General features: G+C 42.8%; 1 protein-coding gene across 2 annotated transcripts; it reads right to left on the bottom strand.

Moving 5' to 3' along the window:
* Window positions 1-1,955: 1,955 nt before the first annotated feature.
* FOXRED1 (FAD dependent oxidoreductase domain containing 1) lies at window positions 1,956-21,402 on the bottom strand. Of its 2 annotated transcripts, XM_032229394.1 has the most exons (11): window positions 21,219-21,402; window positions 19,964-20,163; window positions 17,602-17,712; window positions 16,060-16,178; window positions 13,025-13,119; window positions 11,444-11,545; window positions 9,688-9,761; window positions 7,263-7,423; window positions 5,771-5,900; window positions 4,602-4,706; window positions 1,956-3,464 (listed from the first exon to the last, which is right to left on the bottom strand). In XM_032229394.1, the coding sequence occupies exons 1-11, from the start codon at window positions 21,364-21,366 to the stop codon at window positions 3,210-3,212; spliced, it is 1,500 nt and encodes a 499-aa protein (XP_032085285.1). In that variant the 5' UTR covers window positions 21,367-21,402; the 3' UTR covers window positions 1,956-3,209. The 2 variants fall into 2 exon arrangements, with proteins under 2 accessions (XP_032085285.1, XP_032085286.1); XM_032229395.1 differs by lacking the exons at window positions 17,602-17,712; window positions 19,964-20,163; window positions 21,219-21,402 and adding an exon at window positions 17,501-17,594.
* Between the last annotated feature and the right edge of the window lie 108 nt (window positions 21,403-21,510).

Raw genomic sequence — 21,510 nt, 5'->3', positions numbered from 1 at the left:
TGGCTGCTGTCGACATATGGGAACTTTGTTATGGCAATCAATTTTAGTTTCAATTTCAATGTCCAAAAGACAACGGTTTCTCCCAAGGAGCCTTTCGTTGCTATTGAACCCAATTTTGGGGTGTGTGGAAGCACGGAGGCTCTGAATTGTTCACATCCAGGGGTTAAATTCTCAGCAAGATGACCCAAAAGCATAGGCAGGAGCATTGCTTTTGGAAAATAACCCAAGCAGAGTTAGGATCCCTCAGAAGGAAGAGGAATTCGTGCTCAATAACTGCATTTGGAAGACGGTTGCCTTCTGCAAAGACCATTTTCACTGACAGCAGGATGGGGGGACCTGTTGAGTTGGCCAATGGATGGGCAGCTTTCACAGATGGTACTCAATCTGTGTTTAACACATCAAATTGACTGGATCTCTGTAACGAAGTAAGCAAAAACCCCATGGATTTGTAGTGCACAAAACTACAGATATTGATATTTATGGAAATATCAAATTATTCATTTTGTTCATTCATGTCCTGGAGAACATCTATATGGGGTGGCTGAGTTGACAGTGACTTGAAGCCCAATTGTGTTATAATTTAGCTCCTATTTTAGAAGCTAAGAGGTGTCAGCATTGGTTATTATTTGGAATCTTATTGTTTAGGAATTCCAGGGTTGTTCGCTGCACTGGCCAGCTGGAAAACAGTGGCAACCCATTTCTACAATTTAGTTAAAAAACAGTCACCCAGGAGTTAAGCTTGAGGAGGATGTCTTAGCTTTAACATGCTTCCAAAATGAACTCTTGGCAAGAAATCTCATAAGAGCTGGGGATGTATTTTTTTTTATGGGAAGGAGGAAGAGAGTCTCGAAAATTATATGATGCCAAGTAGGGCAAAAGCAAGTGAAGAGTATGTAGGCTGAGGATACATTCAGTGAGAAACCTCTAAGATGGAAAGGAATAGTTCAAATTCTCTGTTTGAAGAATTCCACTGTGTCTATATGCAGAGATTGCAGAATGAATGAGAAAAAGTAAGAGTCTTAAATGTAGGAAGGCAAATTAATTTCTTAAACCTTGATCCTTTGGCATCTCTCTGAAAAATCTCAGCAGGCAGGAGAGGGGAAGGATTAATTATTTGTATGAATCTTCCTCAGATGAAAAACTGGCTGTCTTTCTTCAGGGCCCATGGAGGTATTTATCAGTTCAGTAATGGTAATATATATATATATATATATATATATATATATATATATATATATGTATATGTATATGTATATGTATATGTATATGTATATGTATATGTATATGTATATGTATATGTATATGTATATGTATATGTATATGTATATGTAAATGTATATGTAAATGTATATGTATATGTAAATGTATATATACATATATATATATATACACATACATATATATATATACATACATACATACATACATATATATATATACATATATATATGTGTGTACATACATATATATATACATATTGTTGTATTTGTGCTGATAAATAAATAAATACAACAAAATGTAACAAAAAGGCAACAGTAAAAATATTGGGTTTCTGCCTGGATGGTCTCTTGTGACGAGCCGAAGGACAGAGAATGGAAGTAGTGATCTTCCTCCCATATTTGGGCATACCGGGGGTTGTAAAAGAAATCTAATAGCTAGCTAGCTAGCTAGCTAGCTAGCTAGCTAGATGATAGATAGATAGATAGATAGATAGATAGATAGATAGATAGATAGATAGATAGATAGATAGATAGATAGATAGATAGATAGATAGATATAGATACACACACACACACACACACACACACAAAAACATATATATCCCACCTTGAAAAGCTATACAAGAATTACTGACTTCAATTCGCTTTGCTTGTGATATCCACTATCATCTAAGTATGCTAAAAATATAATTTATACAATAAATGTTACAAAATAATTTTATGTTCTGCAAGGTATGCATTTGGAAATAATTTGTTTTATTGCCTTACACTGTCGATGTTGTTAAAAATTATTTGCACTGTGGTGCACTAAACTCAGTACACCACTATTCTATTCTGTAGAGTTAAGGTTCCAGAATCTGTGTCTAAAATCAACACGTTTTACAGTACATGATCCACATATGTTGGAAGAGAAAGCTGATGGTTCCTTCTCTGCACCTCACGCTGTATTTATGTCCCTGTTGTGACCCTCTTCTAAAACTTGATTTAAAAAAAAATCAAATTAAGAACTTTGTAAGGGGATTGAAGTAGATATCTTAGGAGTAACTTCCAGTCGGAAAAACAAATTAAATTTCCTATAGATTTGGTATACTTTTGCATATCAGGTACTGGAGATGAACTAGAAGAGGAAGAGCTCCTTAGAGTAGAGTTTGTCAAACCTGGGAACTAACAAAATGAGTAGGCTTCAACTCTTATAGTTTCGGCTGGGGAATTCCAGGAATTGAAGTACACCCATCTTAACATTTCCAGGTTTGACACCCCCTGGTCTAGAGGAGCCTAGCTGATGAATGGCTACAGGCAAAGCTTTATCCTCAGTAAACTTCTATTTCAGCCTGGATCATCCTATTCTTGATCTAAATTTTGACTTGAAGGAGGGAGAAGGGAGAGGTAATTTAAGAAGCGTCCTGGTTCAGTCGTTTCCTTTTGTCTCCCTTCAGCCACAATCCTACAAATGATCTGGAATAAACTGTTGCACTTCCTCTTTCCTCTAACACTGACCTAAGCAGACGCCAGAGTCCTACTAGGCCAAATGGCGGAAGAAGAGGTAAAAAGCACAGCAGAACCTTCGTCATCTCCTTCCTCTTTCTCCAAATCCCTCTACTGAGAGAGAAGCTTAACCGATTTCGTTGTATACATGATGTACAATGGCAATAAAGGCTATACTATTGAGCTCTAATGCACAGGAGAAACTACAAAGGGGAGCAGAAGTAGTATAGCTGGGGAGGGGAAAACCCTCTCCCCCACAAGCGTCCTCTTCAGTTTCAGGTTCGATCACAGCAGCATTGCAGGCAACTCTTCCGTTACTCTTTTGAGTTAATCTGAGCAAAATAGACCCATTCAAATGAACCGCAGCCGTGCCTTATCGCAGTCAGAGCAACGTCCATGTGCTGCCACCTGAGCATGTAATGACTAGGCACGAGGATGGAAAGGAGGGGCAGAATAAATGACTAAAACTCTTCACTCTTCAAATGGATCCCAACTTGGGTGGTTTTAGACTATATTTCTCTCAAGAAGCTTCTCGTCCTTGATAAGCCTGTCGAAGGAGAATCTCTCGAGGTTGATGGACTTATATTTAAGGTCCAGAATGAGCTCGGCCACGGCTTGTCCCACCGCTGGGGCGTGCTGTAACCCGTGCCCACTGAAGCCTGAAGCAAAGTAGAGGTTTGACACTAGTGGGTGCCTGCCAATCACAGGATTCTGATCAAACGTATTGTAGTCATAGTAACCGGCCCAGGAACTTTTTACCTGCCAGAAATAGAGATCAATTTCCCGTTAGTCCTGGGCATGATGTATAATGGATTGAAAAACAAGTCTGAAGGGGAAAGAATATAAAAGCCACTCTCCCACCCTCCCAAAAAAACGCATGGAGAGCTGGTTTCTTAAGCAATTAGTTAGGAATTCAGTCCCAACTAGCTGCTCTCAACTGAAAACAAGTTTAAATAGGAGACACAAATGGAGGGGGGAAATTAACAGATTAATAGAGTTGGAAGGGACCTTGTAGGTCATCTAGTCCAACCCCCTGCTCAAGGAGACCCTACACCATTTTTGACAGAGGGCAGTCCAGTCTCTTCTTGAAAGCCTCCAGTGATGAAGCTCCCACAACTTCTGAAGACAACGTCTGTTCCATCGGTTGATTGTTCTCATTGTCAGAAAATGTCCTTGTTTCCAGGTTGAATCTCTCGTTGGTCAGTTTCCGTCCATTATTCCTTGTCTGGCCTCCAGGAGCCTTGGAAAACAGGTTGACTCCCTCCTCTCTGTGACGGTTCCTCAAATATTGGAAGACTGCCATCATGTCTCCCCTGGTCCTTCTCTTCACTAGACTAGCCATGCCTAGTTCCCGCAACCATTCATCGTATGTTTTAGCCTCCAGTCCCCTAATCATCTTGGTTGCTCTTCTCTGCACTTTTTCTAGAGTCTCAACATCTTTTTCACAGTGTGGTGACCAAAATTATTTGCAGTATTTTAGGCGTGGTCTTTATATTTGGCTTTATAGAATCTGTTTCCAAACACTGCAATCCAAGGGAGGAGATGTCTGGATGAACCTGTAAGAACCACTGAATTCACATTCTTGAATCTTGACTTTAGATTGATATAACCAGCGGAAAAGCCTTCAGCTGTGCTGGATAATTTAGAAGATATCTTGTCAAGTAATCTTATATACAGTCCCAACAACAATGGTAATCAATTCTACAGTCAACTCATCCAACCTAAGCAAAGTGTTATAGAATATTAAGCCCAGCTCAAAAAGTCCTAAGATAGGAAAGGACTTTTTATCATGTCTGTTATTGGGTTAACGGCTGTAAGGAAATTTAAGATGAGGTGTTAACTTCTCAGGGGTTTCTCCCCCACAAACACACACACACTACTTAATGAATATATTACCTTCAAAGATTCAAAGCACGGCACTCGGTGGGCAAGCTTAGGCCAGACTTTTTCCTCGAAGAACTCAGGGTCTACTTCCAAATTTTCAATATCTGGCTCTTCTTTCTGAAAAGTAAATGCAGACACTATAACTCTTATCAACAGGATAGATACCCACAAAGATTAAGAGTACTCGATCTGATTTGTACCGCAGTCCTCGCCTTACAACCGCAATTGGGAATAGAACGTCTGTCACTAAGCAAGGTGGACGTTAAGTGAGGCTCACCCAATTTTACAACCTTTTCTGCTGCAGTTGTTAGGCTAATCTGGCTCCCGCTGTTGATTTCGTTCGCCGGAAGGCAGCTGGAAAGGACTCCAAGATTCCGCAACTATCCTGTATACATGCCAGTTGCCAAGTCAAGTGAATTTTCTTCACATAACCACAGGGATGGTCATGTGTTATTTTTTTCAGCACTATCAGAATTTTGAACAGTCGCTAAACAAGGGGTTGTAAGTCGAGGACTACCTGAATCTCCTAGAAAAGCAGTCCTTTCAAGGTCATCTCAAAAGGATAAAATCGAACTTAAGGAGCCGCAGTGGCGCAGTGGTTAAAATGCAGTACTGCAGGCTACTTCTGCTGACTGCCGGCTGCCTACAATTTGGCCGTTCAAATCTCACCAGGCCAAGGTCGACTCAGCCTTCCAGGTGGGTAAAAGGTGGAGCCAGATTGTTGGGGGCAAGAGGCTGACTCTGTAAACCGCTTACAGAGGGCTGTAAAGCACTGTGAAGCGGCATATAAGTCTACGTGCCATTGCTAAGAAACAGTAGTGAAGCCTGAACCAGCAGCATGAAGTTTCAATGGGTTTTGAGCATACTGAAAATTGAAAACAAAATCCAGGTTGCTCAAGAATGGTATTTACACTATGAGGTGAAATTCAGAGCTTAGATTTAAAGTCCTGCTGAAACACAATAGTTCCCGCATGGTTTTTCTGGCATTCACTCGATGTCAAGTGTTAGAACTTCTATTATTGTGAAGCTACTTATTGTTAAATTGGGACACTTAAGAAGATGAAGGGCGTTAGAGAAGACTTGATTCTTACCAGGCCCACACTAGATACACCTGTCACTTTGACCCTAAAGAATCTTTGCAAACCTGCCAGAAAACTGTCCCAAAGCCCTGTTAAACTTACTTCTGTTGGGCTTAAGCCTCCAAGATAATTGCCACCCAAACCTTCTCTTCGGAAATAGGCTCCAGTTGTGTCAATGAGGAATGGGGACTCCAAGCCAGGTCCTTCAGGGCAATGCCAGACATAGACATATCTGGGAGCGAAGGGATAAACACAGGCGTGTCCAAACTTGGGAACTTTTAAGTCTTGTGGACTTCAACTCCCAGAATTCCCCAGCCGGGATAAGGAGAGGCTTTTGCGATATTTCATGTCCACATATTTGCTTATGAGTTGGAAAGAGAGCAAGAATTGAAGCGAACAGAGGCAAAAGCGGCAACAATGCCACAAGATACAAGAATTTGTACCTTGTTAGTTTCACATGCTAACACTTGAGCATCATTTGACTTGTGCTAATATATGAACTTGTCTTGAACCAACAGTTTTGCGTTTGTCTATTCTGTGGCTAAGTGAATAAGACGCTGAAGCTTGTCGATCAGAAAGGTCGGCGGTTTGGCGGTTCGAATCCCTAGCGCCGCGTAATGGAGTGAGCCCCCGTTACTTGTCCCAGCTTCTGCCAACCTAGCAGTTCAAAAGCATGTAAAAAATGCATGTAGAAAAATAGGGACCACCTTTAGTGGGAAGGTAACAGCGTTCTGTGCACCTTCGGTGTTTAGTCATGACAGCCACATGACCATGGAGACATCTTTGGACAGCGCTGGCTCTTCATCTTTGAAACAGAGATGAGCACCACCCCCTAGAGTCAGGAACGACTAGCACATATGTGTGAGGGGAATATTTACCTTTACCTATTCTGGTACGGTTTATTCTGGTCGCTCTTCTCTCAAAGGCTACTTTCCTGGCATTTCATCCTTAGATCTTTTCAATTTCAAAGGCCAGGGCAGGGGTGAAATTCAGCAGGTTCTGACCGGTTCTGGAGAACTGGTAGCAGAAATTTTGAGTAGTTTGGAGAACCGGCAAATACCACCTCTGGCTGGCCCCAGAGGGGGATGGGAATTTTGCACTATCCTTCCCCTGCCACTAAGCCATGCTCACTAAGCCACACCCACAGAACCAGTAGTAAAAAAAAATGAATCTCACCACTGGGCCAGGGATTAAACTTGTCAAAAGAGAGGCATAAAAAGATCAGCAGATACTATAAACTGAACTGTATGCAAGTCATCTATTTTAGGCACGATCCACAGCATATTTAGGGGAGTGCAGGCCAAAGATGGTAAGTTATTTAGCTAAAGGAGGAGGAAATTAAAACGTATCCTGAGCAGCAGCTGAGAAATGTAGTAGAAACTGCATTCCTTAAACTCCAATTGGAAACACACGGATCTCCACATCTTGTCAAATGCATGCCACCTTAATTGGATGGCTGGAGTCACACAATATGCTACGCCAGGAACCCCAATTTAGAAACCTCAACAACTCAGTTCAAACAATATAATAAACCAAGTTTTGTTCTTCGGGTCAACAAAATACATGTTGTACAGGGAATGGAATTTAACGTCACCTTTTCTTGGGTTCTACTGGAAGTTTGATCCCTGATAGAAAGTTTTCGGACGGAGCCCCAATGCCAGCCATCTCGGCCACTCGGCCTGACCAGGCTCCTGCCGCATTCACCACTATAGAACAGTCAACCTTGGCACGTTCAAAACCTTCGGGCAGCTGGACCTAGAAGGTTAAGGACCACAAAAGAACAGGTAAGTTTATACCAAGCAGTTAGATGGTCCACTGATACCTCTCCCAACAGGAAAGCAAAAAGGGAAGAACAAACGAAACATTTGCTCTGCAGCTAATAAAAAGTTGATGTTTCGCGTTGGATTTCCCTTGCAGCCTTCCTTCCTCCCTTTCCTGTCCCAAGAGAGTTCAAAACAAATCTCAGGAAACTTTAAGGACCACTCTCCAGAAAGCATCCCCCTGAATGAATTTCCTAGGTCTTCCCCCATGCATCGGGCATAATTAAAGAATAGATACTGTCCCCCCCCCCCTTGTGTCACAGGTCACGTTAGCCAACCAAACAGATGATGAACTTCTCGGCACTCCCTCCTGCGGTTGTCAGGGCGTGCTGACCCCCTCACTGGCCCACGAACTGAGAGCCTTGCAGGGGCAAAACTACCCAAGCCCAAGATGTACTCCATGACCCCCAAGAAGATGAAGGAACTGAGGAAGGACATCGACAAGAAAACTAGCCAGGGGCTTCAGCTAGCCAGCTAAACCCTGAGTAGCAGCCCCAGTCCTGTTCAAGGAGAAGGATGGGACAATGAGGTTATGCACAGAATTTAGGGGGATCAATGGGATGTGCATGGAGAACACGTACCACTTCCCCCCAAAAGTATGGCAACTAAGAAACAAAGCAAGAAAAATATGGCTTCAGCTAGAGTCATTTTGAGAGTTGACACCGGGTGTTTTCTTACTGTAATCTCATCTTATCTACTGTACATACACATATACATACACACAGAAACATACACAGGCAGTCCCTGACTTAGGACAGTTCATTTAGTGACTGTGAAAAGTGAAAAACGTGACTTATATTCTTCAGTTACGATCTTTGCAGCATCCCCGTGAACATGTGATCAGAATCCAGGTGCTTGGCAAGTGGTTCCTATTTATGACCGTTGCTGTGTCCCAAGGTCATGCGATCCCCTTTTGCGACCTTCCGACATGCAAAGCCAATGGGGAAGCCAGATTCACTTAACATCCGGATTACTACTTTATCAACTGCAGTGATTCACTTAAGAACTGTGGCAAGAAAGGTTGTAAAATGGGACAAAACTCGCTTTAACAGGTGTTTCAATTAACAACAGAAATTCTGAGCTCAATTGTGGTCGTTAAGTGGAGGACTTCCTATATGCACTGGTTTAATAATGTAAGTTGCCCACGGTATATATTATGAGTGGAGTGGCCTTCCAGTTTCCATAAGTCAATCAATGATGATACAAATTGAACTTTGGTGCCGAATCAGTGAGCCTTAACCTTAATTATAATTTTATCGGCAGCAATAAACACAGAATGGTCCTGGATTTGCAAACCCACAATTGAGCCCAAAATTTCTGTTGCTCAGCAACTGAGTGAGGTGAGCTTTGCCCCGTTTTGCAACCTTTCTTGCTACAGTTGCTAAGTGAATCACTGCAGCTATTACGTTAGTAACCCAGTTGTTCGGGGAATCTGACTTCCCCATTGACTATGTTTGTCAGAATGTCGCAAAAGGGGACCCTGGAACATTGCAACCGTCATAAATATGAACCAGTTGCCAAGCATCCGAATTTTGAACACGTGACCCTGGGGATGCTGCAATGCTTATGAGTGAAAACCGGTTCCTAAGTCACTTTTATGCAGTGCCGTTGTAACTTCAAATGGTCACTGAATGAATGGTGGTAGATCAAGGACTTCCTGCACTGATTTGTTACGGTGTTCGTATTGTTTTGCCTTTCAGAATGCTTGGCGTCTTGTTCCCTTGAGCCGTTGACGAAGAAAGCATCCAAGAGGAAAGCAAAATTATGTAAGGTAGGCAGATAATATATCATCCTCTTTAACAACTCCATAATCCCTTGCTGGGTGGAACTAAATGAAGCTGAGTGTTCAGTGGCCGGATGCCCTTCCTGTCGCCAATGTGGAGTTTTATTCGGCGGATATATTCTCAGCGTGCCCAGAGAGAGAAATATCTGCCTCTACCTAGGATTGAACCCACAGCCTTCTGATTGTGAGGCGCCACCTATAGCCACCGCACCACTCGTAGGCAGAAAATATATGATTTTATGTCATTCACTAGAGGAGAGATCTTCAAACTTGGCAACTTTAAGACTTGTGGACTTCAACTCCCAGAATTCTCCAGGCTGGAGAATTCTGGGAGTTGAAGTCCACAAGTCTTAAAATTGCCAAGTTTGGGGACCCCTGCGCTAGAGACGTAATTGAGCCCTAAAATAATGACTCACGTTTACAGATTGAATACACGAGAGTTTACTCTGCTGATCTCTAGACTTCATTTCATAGGAAACCGAGTTGAAAGCTGTAGAAGAAGAGAGAGAGATGGAGGAGACGGTAAAGCAACTGCCGTTGATTCATTCCTGAAATATAAATATTTTTTAAAAAACCTCCTTTGCTATTTATAATGTATTTATTTAAAACATATAACCCATTCTATCAGATTACCAGGTTTTATGGCATGAATCAAACCCTAACCGTAAAATGTTCCTCTTAGAAATGTTATTTAAAATAATAATAATAATCCCCCCCCCAATCAATCAATCAATCAAGGCTACTGAAATGCCTTAAGTCTTTAGAATGGGGTGGGGGTGGAGGTTAGGTCAAATTATTATAGTGCCAACACTAAATGTGGGTCTTAGGATATTTTAAACTTTCTCTCCTTCCTAACTAAATGGCTCAAATTTGGCAAAGTGTCTTAGCAAATCTTAATTATCTTTTGCATCCCAATTATCTTATTAACCTATGTTCAGGTTAAAACTCCAATATTGGTGCCAGGCTGGGAGGGGTGGGGGAAACTTCTATGGTAAAAGATGCAGAATAATCATGCTTTCACAGAGCTGCTCAAATGTTACCTGATATCTGGAATCGTGGAAAGTATGAAATTCTTCTCTAACCCCACCTCCCCCACGGATAAAATGCTGCCTGATAGCATGGAGGAAGGATAAAGGACTCCTAATACAGGCAAGTCCTCAATTTACAACCATTCATTTAGTGACCGCTCTAAGCTACAACAGGACTGGAAAAAAAAGCAGCTTACAAACATTTTTCACGCTCGCAACTGGGGCTGCACCCCCCTGGTCACGTCAATTGCCACGTCTTTATGATGGTTGCAGTATCACAGGATTGCTCCCAGTTCAGTCCGGATCAGGCATACCGGTAGTAGCGGAGGCAGGAGGCTCTGTCCACCCGCACTGGACGCTTCTGTGCATGCGCCGAAGTGTCACGCGAGCACGCACCCCCGAACCAGTAGTTAAAAAAAATGGCAACCCACCACTGGTCGTGTGATCACCTCCTCACAAGTCAAACCAATAGGGAAGCCAGGTTCCCTTAATAATTGTGTTACTACCTTAACAACTGCAGTGATTCCCTTAACAGCTGTGGCAAGGAAGGTTGTAAAATGGAGCAAAACTCCAAAGCTGATTCTGATTTTTCTCCCCATAGTAATGACAGTTTTAGAATTAGAATAGAATTAGAATAGAATTAGAATAGAATTAGAATAGAAGAATTAGAATAGAATTAGAATAGAATTAGAATAGAATTAGAATAGAATTAGAATAGAATTAGAATAGAATTAGAATAGAATTAGAATAGAATAGGAATAGAATAGGAATAGAATCTGAAAGGGATCTTGGAGGACTTCTAGTCCTGCCCCCTGCTGAAGCAGGAGAACCTATACCATCTCAGACAAGCGACTGTCCTGTCTCTTCTTAAAAATCTCCAGTGATGGAGCATCCATGATTTCTGGAGGCAAGTTGTTCCACTGGTTAATTATTCTCACTGTCAGGAAGTTACTCCTCCATTCCAGGTTGTTACTCTCTTTGAATAGTTTCCAACTGACTCCAAGTACAGAGAACACTGTTTTGATTCAACCCACTAGACTGTCACCAACTCGGTTCCAGGTATTATACTTTAAAAAATATTTCTGTTGGCAATAAAGCAACGGACGTACTGACTACTGCAGGAAGCACAAAGAAAAATGCTTACATGTCACTTCTCCGTTATACTGGAGCGTGCCTAGAGAGATGGCTTTTTTCTTGAAAGCATTGAGCAGAGTCCAGGGATCAAACCAGCCCTCATTTTCCAAGCCTGAAGGAAAAGTCAGGAGAGGATACAAGAAAAATACTAGTAATGCAAGCCTTGGCATTTAAACATAACAGCAAATTGGACATAGGCGAACTCCATAAGAATTCTAAGATGCAACGTAATATAACTGGTTGGGAATTAGACTGACCACAAGCACTGAAATCTGTAATTCGTGGTTTCGTCAGTGCATGAGTCCATCTCATTGTGCTTTGCTCAATAACCAAGTTTGAGATAATTATATGGGTTATTAGGAGGTACAAAATATTAATTTGGTAAAAACAAAAAAACAAATCCAAAGTCCTTCGATGACTCATTGATAAAGGTAGTAAAAATCCTTGCCCCCAAAGTTCTTATCTGCAGGTTTTGAATGCTTGTGCTTGGTCACGGACTTAAATATGGGTGAATTAATGAATAATTGGACTATGCAGCCTTGGCTAGGGAAATAATTAGCAGACGGGATGACACCAGAGGCCTGGGCTCAATATATAACACCAAGATCTCAAAGAACATATCCCAGTTGCAAATTCAACAGAGGGAAGTTTGTGTAAAGCAGAATTTCCTCTATTAACTAGTAAGGATTTGGGAAGAGTGAAAGCTACGAAGCCTCAAAATGGTACCGTATTTTTCGGAGTATAAAATGCACTGGAGTATAAGATGCAGCAAGGTTTTGAAGAGGCCATTTTTTTAAAAAAAGTTTTTGCATTCCGCAAACGTCCCAAAAACAGCCCGTTTTTCGTGAAAACGGGCCCTTTTTTTTTTCTTTCAAGAAAAGGGCATGAATACCCTTTAGAAGGCTTGTAGAGTGCTCCTGGGGAGGGGGATGGGGCCAAAAAGGAGCAAAAAACAGCCCATTTTTCGTGAAAACGTGCTTGTTTTTTGTCAAAAAAAAGGGCATGGATAGCCTTTAGGAGGCTTATAGAGTGCTCCTGGGGGCGGGGGGGGGGAATTCTGCCCTCCCCAGCCCCCAGCTTTCTGAAAGCCTCCTACAAGCTATTTTGGTGAAGGGGCGGGGTTTCGGGAAGCAAAACATGCTGTATTCAGTGTATAAGACGCACCCAGATTTTCAGCCTGTTTTTTGAGGGGAAAAGGTGCGTCTTATACTCTGAAAAATACGGTAATTGCTCTAGTTGAATTGGGAACTGAAAAAACCAGGTGACTGAACTACTATCTGCAGGCAGACTGCAAGTAGGAAAACAAAATCGGCTTTCCAGTTTTGGATCCCAAGTGATTTCAGCCTACCAAAATAGATCCTGATCCTTGTCTTTGCCCTGCAATTGTGTAGTCAAAATAGTGATGCTGCCATTTTGCTCTAGGACAGTGTTTCTCAACCTTGGCAACTTGAAGATGTCCGGACTTCAACTCCCAGAATTCCCCAGCCAGCATTCGCTGGCTGGGGAATTCTGGGAGTTAAAGTCCAGACATCTTCAAGTTGCCAAGGTTGAGAAACACTGCTCTAGGAGATACAGAACTAGCAGTTGGTACCATAAGAAGCCAGAGCTACGCCATCCGTGTTCAGCCATGGGAATTTCTTTGTCAGTTGTGCTGGTGAAAGCAGAGAGACAGCTACTCCTTCCTGCCTAATAAAGGATAAAATAAAAATTAGATAACTTTCATTACAACCTTTAGGAACTCAGAATACTAAAAATATTAATTTTTAATCAATGACATCAATTTTAAGAAAAGGCCCAAGTCGGAAGTTCTAAATCTACAAGCCGGAAAAGGTATTTCTCCAAAATGGACAATTTGGTAGATAAAAGCTCCATCAATTCTGCTTGTGAAGCCAGGCAGGCAACTTCATTAAATCATGGCGGACTAATAAGATCGGCTGCCAATCTTTTGGGCACCTGGCTCCAGTTCCGTAGAGAGGTTTTTCCGCGGACCGTTTTCTGGCATGCTGTCGCCCGGTGCCACGCCATGGACTAGGGGTGGTTGGGAAACTCTGGACTGACAGGTTCATTGACGCAGTCTGAAATTAGTCATGAAATTAGGGCAGTGGTAGGTTGCAGGAGGTACGTCCCGGTACGGGAGTACCGGAGCCTGCCCCGAGCACCGGGTACCGTTCCGGTACGGTGCTCTGGAGGGCCCACCTGCCTGAGCTCCTTACCTGTCCTTTAAGCCTTTGGTGCTTCCGCGCATGCACATGCGCAGAGCACATACGGCCCCTGCGCGATGCTCCGCCGAGCACCTGGAGCATTGCGGAGGCTTGCGGAAGCGTCGCAGGCAAGTACGGCGCATGTGCGCGCACCGCGTGTGTCCATGTGGGTGACGCTGGGCCCGTTCCAACCAGCAAGGATCCGGAACCCACCACTGAAGTAGGACCATGATGGGGAACTTTGCATGCAGAGTCTTCACTGCTGGCACGCGTGCTATTGCCCAGGGTCATATGTCTGTGGCGTTTCTTTCGTGAGCTTCTGTTTCCCTACAAACGACGAAACAGAAGCTCACGAAGGAAAAAGATCTTACTTCTTGCCACGCTGCCAGTGTTGGGATTCCCTGCTTCCCACAAGCCAGCTGGTCTTTGGGTCTCTGCTGGGCATGCACAAACATGTGCCCAAGTCTGCACACTTGCACATGTCCATGCATGCACATGTCCGCACATGCATGTGCGTGCAGGTATTTGCACGTGTGCACCTTCCAGTTTGGTCATGCACACAGGCAGAGTTTGGGCACTGGGTGTCTTAAAAGGTTTGCCATCCCTGATCTAGGAACTCCTTTGGGTCTCCTCATGCCACTTCTTCCCCACAAGATGCGGGTTTCCTGCTTTGTTATTTTAGGAGGCCTGAGATCCCACCGCTGCATTCCTTTTTTTTTGCAATCTGTTTTTTTAAATATATATATACAGCACAGGTTCGAATCCCAGTAAGGGCATGGCTAGCTGATGAGAGCTAAATAGCTTGAAATAGATCTATACTAGTCTCCCTTTATTTATTTATCAGCACAAATAAACACACACACACACACACACACACACACACACACACACATAAATGATCTCATCCATTACATACAGCATGTTGTTTGGTTACGTTTTTGCATCCATATTCTCAATTACGTTTACAATAACAGAGTTTTCATCTATTATAACTAAATGCCTCACTTTCATTGTACAATGTATATCCAATTACAATTAATATTTTTTTCAATAAACCTAATTTCCTTACATTGATTGTCTGTTTAATAACAATATACCTTTATATAATCACAGATCCCGATATGAGAGAGATTTACCAACCATTTATATTTGTATATCACTGTTTTCAATTATGTATAATCCCACCAATCAACTATCGAGTATGCTTATGCTCATCATGCATTCAAACAAAGATGTTATTCCTTCATTTTTCAACAAGGTATTCTAAATCAGTGGTCACCAACCTTGGCAACTTTAAGACCTGTGGACTTCAACTCCCAGAGTTCCTCAGCCAGCTTTGCTGTTCTAAATAGTCCCTTCACTGTTCTAAATAGTCCCTTCATATATATATATATATATACCATTTTTTAATTACTTCATTAAAATTATTTATCAACAACAAGGTATCTTTATAATATATACTTAGGGTTAAGTATTGCATTCCTAATAATTTCCTCCCCAGGGAGAAAGAGGAGTTTGGTTGAAAAAGATGCTACTTGGGAAGAGTTTAAGACCAATCCTTTCCTTTAAAATTTGCTCACAATGCACGAGAGCAGCAATAAATGCCGAGGACAAAGTATGGTTTGCCTAACCATCCCTTCTCTCACAAACAGAAACAAGCCACTTCATGGCCTTTCATACACAAATCAAGTCGCTGCACAGAATTTGAAGCCAAAGTATCATCATCCTTAATCAATGTATGTGTGTATGTGTGTGTGTGTACAACAGTGGTGGAATTCAAATAATTCAACAACCGGTTCTCTGCCCTAATGACCATCTGGGTAGGTGGGGCTCGGTGGTCATGTGACTGGGTGGGCGTGGCCAACTCAAGGTCACTCAGGTTGATGGGCGCTTCGCCTTAGCTGTTACAATGTAATAAGGGTTAACCGGAGAGGCAGTTTCTGTTAGCAGGTCAATAAAGATGAGGCTAGAAACAACATCAGGATGTTTCCTTCCTGCCTTCCTTACAGGATTAGCACTGTAAAGTGGAAAAAAACAAGATTTCTTCCAACAACCGGTTCTCCGAACTGCTTAGAAAGTTAACAACCGGTTCCCCCGAATAGGTGCGAACTGGCTGAATCCCACCACTGGTGTAGAAGGTTCTAGTGATAATTTCTTTGTTATATTACTTTGTTTTCTCTTTTTATTATTGTTTCATCCTTTTTTTCCTCTTTGTTCTGTTTTATTTATTTAAGCACCAAATATGGCAATATCCACTCTTCTTGGATTACAGCAAATGTGCATTGATATAAAAAAGTAATCTGAATAATTTAAGGAGGCAACCACTGTGCCTGTAGAGCAAAATGGGGTAAAAGAAAGAAGTAATTATGCCTGCCCTGGGTTGGCACCTTTCTCCAGTCAATCAGAAACTCAAAAGATTCCCAACCTTTGAAGGTTTACATTCTCCTCCAAAATGGAAGCTTCATTTTCCGAAGCGAGAAAGAGATAACCGGAAGGATTAAATTGAATATCAATAGGTGGTTCTCCAACAATACCAAGATGGTCCTGGAATGAACAAAAGGGATAGAATGAGAATTAATAAAAGTGTGCCCTTTCATTCACCCTATATATCCATACAGGGCAAATAACAGTTTAGGTTTAAAACACCAAATTTTGCTTGAGCTCAAAATGGGGGGGGGGGGGGGGTTTGTTCAGAAATTACATATGTACTTATCTATACTACTTTTCATAAGTTTCTTTATTTTGGTTTTTTTTAAAGTATTTCTCAATATTCTCAATCTGGGGCACTAAATTCAAAGATTTATACTTATTTTTCATATCAAAAATACAATGCTATATACTTTGGTATAATAGTTTGTATTTTCTAGTTATATTAAGCATTCATTATGTAACTTCAGTAATTCTTTCCACTTGCTGATATTATCTCTTTTGAAACCTTTGTTTTAAACAAACATTGAAAAAAAGAAAGAGAAACATAACTTATAGGTTCTGGAGAATCGAGATCATTTCACAATGATTGATAAAGGTCCCCTCCCCCCCACTATGTGCTAGTCGTTCCTGACTCTAGGGGGCGGTGCTAATCTCTGTTTCAAAGCCAAAGAGCCAGTGCTGTCCGAAGGTGTCTCCGTGGTCATGTAGCTGGCATGCCTAAATGCCGAAGATGCATGGAACGCTGTTACCTTCCCACCAAAGGTGGTTCCTATTTTTCTCCTTGCATTTTTACATGCTTTTGAACTGCTAGGTTGGCAGAAGATGGGACAAGTAACCGGAGCTCACTCCGTTACACGGCACTAGGGATTTGAACCACCGAGCTGTCAACCTTTCTGATCTACAACCTCAGCTTCTTAGTTGTTGAGCTAACACGTCCCTTACAATTACAATTTGTAACCTATGACTATCATTAAGTGTTGTACCTTATGATTAATGACAAATGTATCTTTTCTTTTATGTACACTGAGAGCATATGCACCAAAGACAAATTCCTTGTGTGTCCAATCACTTAGCCAATAAAGAATTCTATTCTATTCTATTCTATTATTGATAAAATCCTACAAATTCATACAAGAGACCCCAGGACGAGCTCCCCATGAGGTAGAGATAAATCAGAGTTTTACTAAGGCTATTTCACAAGTTCACACCATGCATTTGATTACAGTGAATATAGCTAAAAAACACTGGATGGAAATGTTTGCAGGTATATCATAATATAGAGTTTGATTCATATAACATCTAACCAAGCCTTATCTCTTAGCAATGTGTCTATCAGAAAGCAATATTTATTACTTCTTCCTGAGAGATTGTCATATTATTCTTGATATCCAAGGAACTGCCTAATGCCTTCACTCATTTTTCTCTTTTAAGATTACCTGCATGCTCCACCAAAGGATGCAATGGGGGAGACGAGGTGGGAAGGCAGGCAGAAGAAAATGTTAGCCACAGAACCAAACACTCAGAGTGCATAACATACATTGATTAAACGCAAGAAGGTTGCTGAGAAAGAGCTCATCCAGATATTTTCTTCCACTGAAAACTGCTGCCGTATCCCTCCAGCAGAAAGAACTGTGGATGCTTTGGAATACTGTAGGGAAACAAGAGAAGTAGCGAGGAGTTACTTAGCTGTACTTAAATCTTCCCTTCCAAAGTATTTTAGTCTTACAAATAGTAGCAAAAAGACGAGGAATAACATTGGTAGGACAAAATACTGAATTTGCTCATATCGGTATTTTGCAATTTAATGCATTATTTATTCCAATTAATCAAGTGGTACTTTACCTCTTATTTACTATATTACATTACTAGCTGTACCCAGCCACGTGTTGCTGTGGTCCAGTCTGGGCGTAGTGGGGCAGCAGGTGGTTGCTGCTGTTGATCAGGACTTGGGGCTGCTGGGCCGGGCGAGGCTGGTTGGGGGAGATGGCGGCGGGGCCGTCGGCCTCGTGGAAGTTGTTGAGCATCTCCTTGGAGGAGCTGTGCTCGGGCTCCCCCAAGTTGGTAGCCCGGGAGAGTGAGATGTCCAGGATCTTGGAGGAGGAGAAGTCCTCGGTGTGCCGCCTCCCGGGGCACCCAGAGGCCGCCCCAGCCCACTGCACCTCAGGCTGACATCGCCACCGCTGCCCCGTTGGAGCCACCTTGGCGAGGCTGTAGCTGGCTCACTGTGAGGAGGGGTGGAGAGCACGTGCGGCTGGCTGGGCTGAGGAGACCCTCCGCCTCTGCCTCCTCTGGAGCTCCGCTGGGCTGGCCGGGGATAGGCCGACTTAAGGGCAGGGAGAGGTGGCCTAGGGATGGTGCAGGTGGCGCCCTGCCACAGACAGCAAAGGCCCAGTGGGAGGGGAGGGGAGAGAGGGGAGGAGGAGACCAAAGGGCTTCAGCTCCCCTTGGCGGAAATGGTCAAAGCTCGTCAGAGGAGGGGCAGAAAGGGGAAAGAGTGCAGCCGCAGCCCAGCCACACATATAAAAAGACCGTTGGGACGAAGCTGGAGAGAAGCCGAACTGTTCCTAATATACTATACTCACTAAATGAACGCTATGGTAAATGACACAGCTCAATGAAATAATTAAATCAAAATGAAAATAAATCTAAATATATGAAAATTCTTTTTTGCTTTTACGTCCACCAGATGGCACTGGAAACATTGAAATGGAATCATGAAATATTTAGTATAGCGTGTGTTGCTTTTACGTCCACCAGATGGCACTGGTTTTCAAAAAAGCACATTTTTACAAAAAAATCATGTGTTGTCACAAGTGTGACATCTATGTAATATACGTATATAAAAACATTCGCATATTCAAATGCAACGTTGTGTCAAAATTTCAAAGCAATCGGTGAAGAACTTTTGGAGATTAGCAATTTTGAACAAATAACCATTACATTTATATTTATACAGAAGATTATCCTATCTTTTCCCGATAAAGTCTCTCCCAATTATATATTCAACAACCCTGAGATAACAAGCTGAGAAATAATATGGATCCAAGATGACCCACTAAGTTAAACTAAACCTTGATGCCAGAGTCTCACAAATTTCACAAGAACAGTGCTCCCCTCCTCTGCTCACAATAGAATCCCTTAGGCCACCAGGCTTGAAATTTTGGGCTTGGACAATCTGGAACTGCACCACCTACAGTTGCACCTAAGTGTAGTACACGAATTGTCTGCTACAACATCCTGTCAATGACTACTTCAGCTTCAACCTCAATAACACAGGGGCAAACAATCAGTATAAACTCAAGGTAAACTGCTCCAAACTCGATTGCAGAAAATACAACTTCAGCAACAGAGCGGTCAAAGCCTGGAATGTACTACCTGACTCTGTTGTTACATCCTCAAACCCTCACAGCTTCAACCTTAAACTGTCTATCGTGGATCTCACCCGATTCCTAAGAGGTCCGTAAAGGGGGCATGCATAAGCACAGCAGCGTGCCTACCATCCCTGTCCCACTGTCCCCATTATCTGTATTCATTTCCTTTGTTCATGTTCACATTCATACTTATACCTGCTATCTTGTACCTGTTTGACAAGCTAATAAATAAAAAATAAATAAAATGCACTCTGGAACTCACAGCCAAAGTGCAGAACCTCCTCTAGATTTAGTTAATCTACAACTCCCAGAATTTCTTCAACTGGCCAAGGCTGGCTGACCCTACAGGGTTTTTTTCAACAGCCAGTAAAGTTCTACGGCTCTAATTACTGTCCAACAGTAATCTTTTAGAAATAATAAACCTGAATATCCAGGGAAGGGAAGGGAAATGAAGACAACCCTTCATTGCTAGCTAACTCTCAATTTCATATTTCGTTTTGTTTAAGAGGAACTGAGATAAGGACTCACAGTATTGTCTCTCTCAATTACCAACACTCGAAGGGCATTTCTGCGTGTTTCTTTGACTTTCAACCAATAGGCAATGGACCAGCCTATTATCCCACCGCCAATGATCACTACATCGCACTGCTCAGGAGGGAGACTTCTTGTTGGATAGATGGAATCGAAGTCAGTCCTGAAGTTGTGGAAATTGGTCAGCTTTTTAAATTCTGAGAGAGAGAGAAGCCAGGACAGCCATGTTAAACAGTGTTTTGTGAATTCTAACAGTCACTCATGTCTTTATTCTCTTACAAAGTCTTATATGACTTCACGTTCACGAAGTTGAGACTGACTGATTGGACAGCACATTAAAAAAATCAGTCATTTATTGGCCTCGCTTCAAAATCAGGAGGCTGAGAGTTCAATCCTAGGCAGCGACAAAAAGAAAATATCTGCTGTAAACTCTGTATAGGCATCAGGAAGGGCATCCAGCCAATAAATGCTCAGTTCCATTCAGTTGCCCTGACTCCACCCCAATAAAAGGGATTACAGGTAGTCTTCAATTTACGACCACAACTGAGCCTAAAATTTAAGTTTATAAGTGAGAAAATTGTTGAGTTTTGCCCTATTTTACTTGCCACATTGTTAAGTGAATCGCTGAAGCAAATTAGTAGCATGGTTAAGTGAATTTGGTTTCCTTTGCAGCGATCACATGACTCCAGGGCACTGCAACCATCATAAAAGTGAGTCAGTTGTCAAGCGTAAACCATGTGATCACGGGCATGCTACGTTAGGCATAAGTGTGAAAAACGGCCATAGGTCCCTTTTTTTCCACTGATGCTGTAACTTCAAATGGTCACTAAATGAACTGTTGTAAGTCGAGGACTACCTGTACAAGGTTGTTAAAAGAATAAAAGTCAGTGAAGTCAAGTTGGATCTGCTGATTCCAAACAGCTGGGGAGGGTTTCTAAATAGGATAACCGAAGATGAGCTTCTTTAAAGGAGGGCGGGGAGGGGGGAATCCGGAGAGCATCCCCCTTCCCAGAGAAGCGCTGCCTGGACAGTCCGGCAGAGCCCAGCTTGGGGGCTCAGCTGCCCCACCAAGGATCCCACCAGGCAAAAATGCTATTGAAAGAATCCCACGGGGTTCTTCTTAGCCTCCCCAGGAGAAGCGAGCCCCTCTGCCGCTCTTGTCCTCACAACACCCTGGACAGGTAGGACAGGCTGCAGGGCGGCCCCAGGCGGAGGAGAGAAGGGTCGCCTTTGCCTCTGCCCGCCGCCTCACCTCGGAAGAAATCCCCGCCGCGGACGCTGCTGAGACCAAGCGGCCGCCGGGGCTCCTCCGGGTTGGCCAAAAGCCGCCGCCGCCGCGCCGCCAGCAAGGGCCGCAGACCGGCCAGCGGGCTCCCTCGGCTGAGCATGGCGGTGCCCATCCCCGCCACAGTCCCGCTCGGCTTGACAGGCGCCTCTCTGACGTCAGAGGAAAACACACGTTTAAAACCACCGCCCCCCTTCATCCTCCCCGCTCACGGAACCAATCGGCGGCCACCCCGCCCCCGCGAGACCCATTCCACGTC

The sequence above is a fragment of the Thamnophis elegans genome, chromosome 13 (genome assembly GCF_009769535.1).
Source record: "Thamnophis elegans isolate rThaEle1 chromosome 13, rThaEle1.pri, whole genome shotgun sequence".
NCBI classification, from domain to species: domain Eukaryota; kingdom Metazoa; phylum Chordata; class Lepidosauria; order Squamata; family Colubridae; genus Thamnophis; species Thamnophis elegans.
The sequence above is the reverse complement of the archived record's forward strand: the minus strand, read 5'-3'. Positions and strand labels throughout refer to the sequence as shown.

What these genes read in the sequence shown, in the direction of transcription:
- FOXRED1 (XM_032229394.1), bottom strand. Translation starts at nt 21,366, where the DNA reads ATGGGCACCGCCATGCTCAGCCGAGGGAGCCCGCTGGCCGGTCTGCGG. An exon ending in CGTAGCTCTGGCTTCTTATG is followed by an intron (nt 11,546 to 13,024) that starts GTACCAACTGCT and finishes CTTTTCCTTCAG; the next exon opens with GCTTGGAAAATGAGGGCTGG. An exon ending in CGTGCTTTGAATCTTTGAAG is followed by an intron (nt 3,465 to 4,601) that starts GTAATATATTCA and finishes TATTTCTGGCAG; the next exon opens with GTAAAAAGTTCCTGGGCCGG.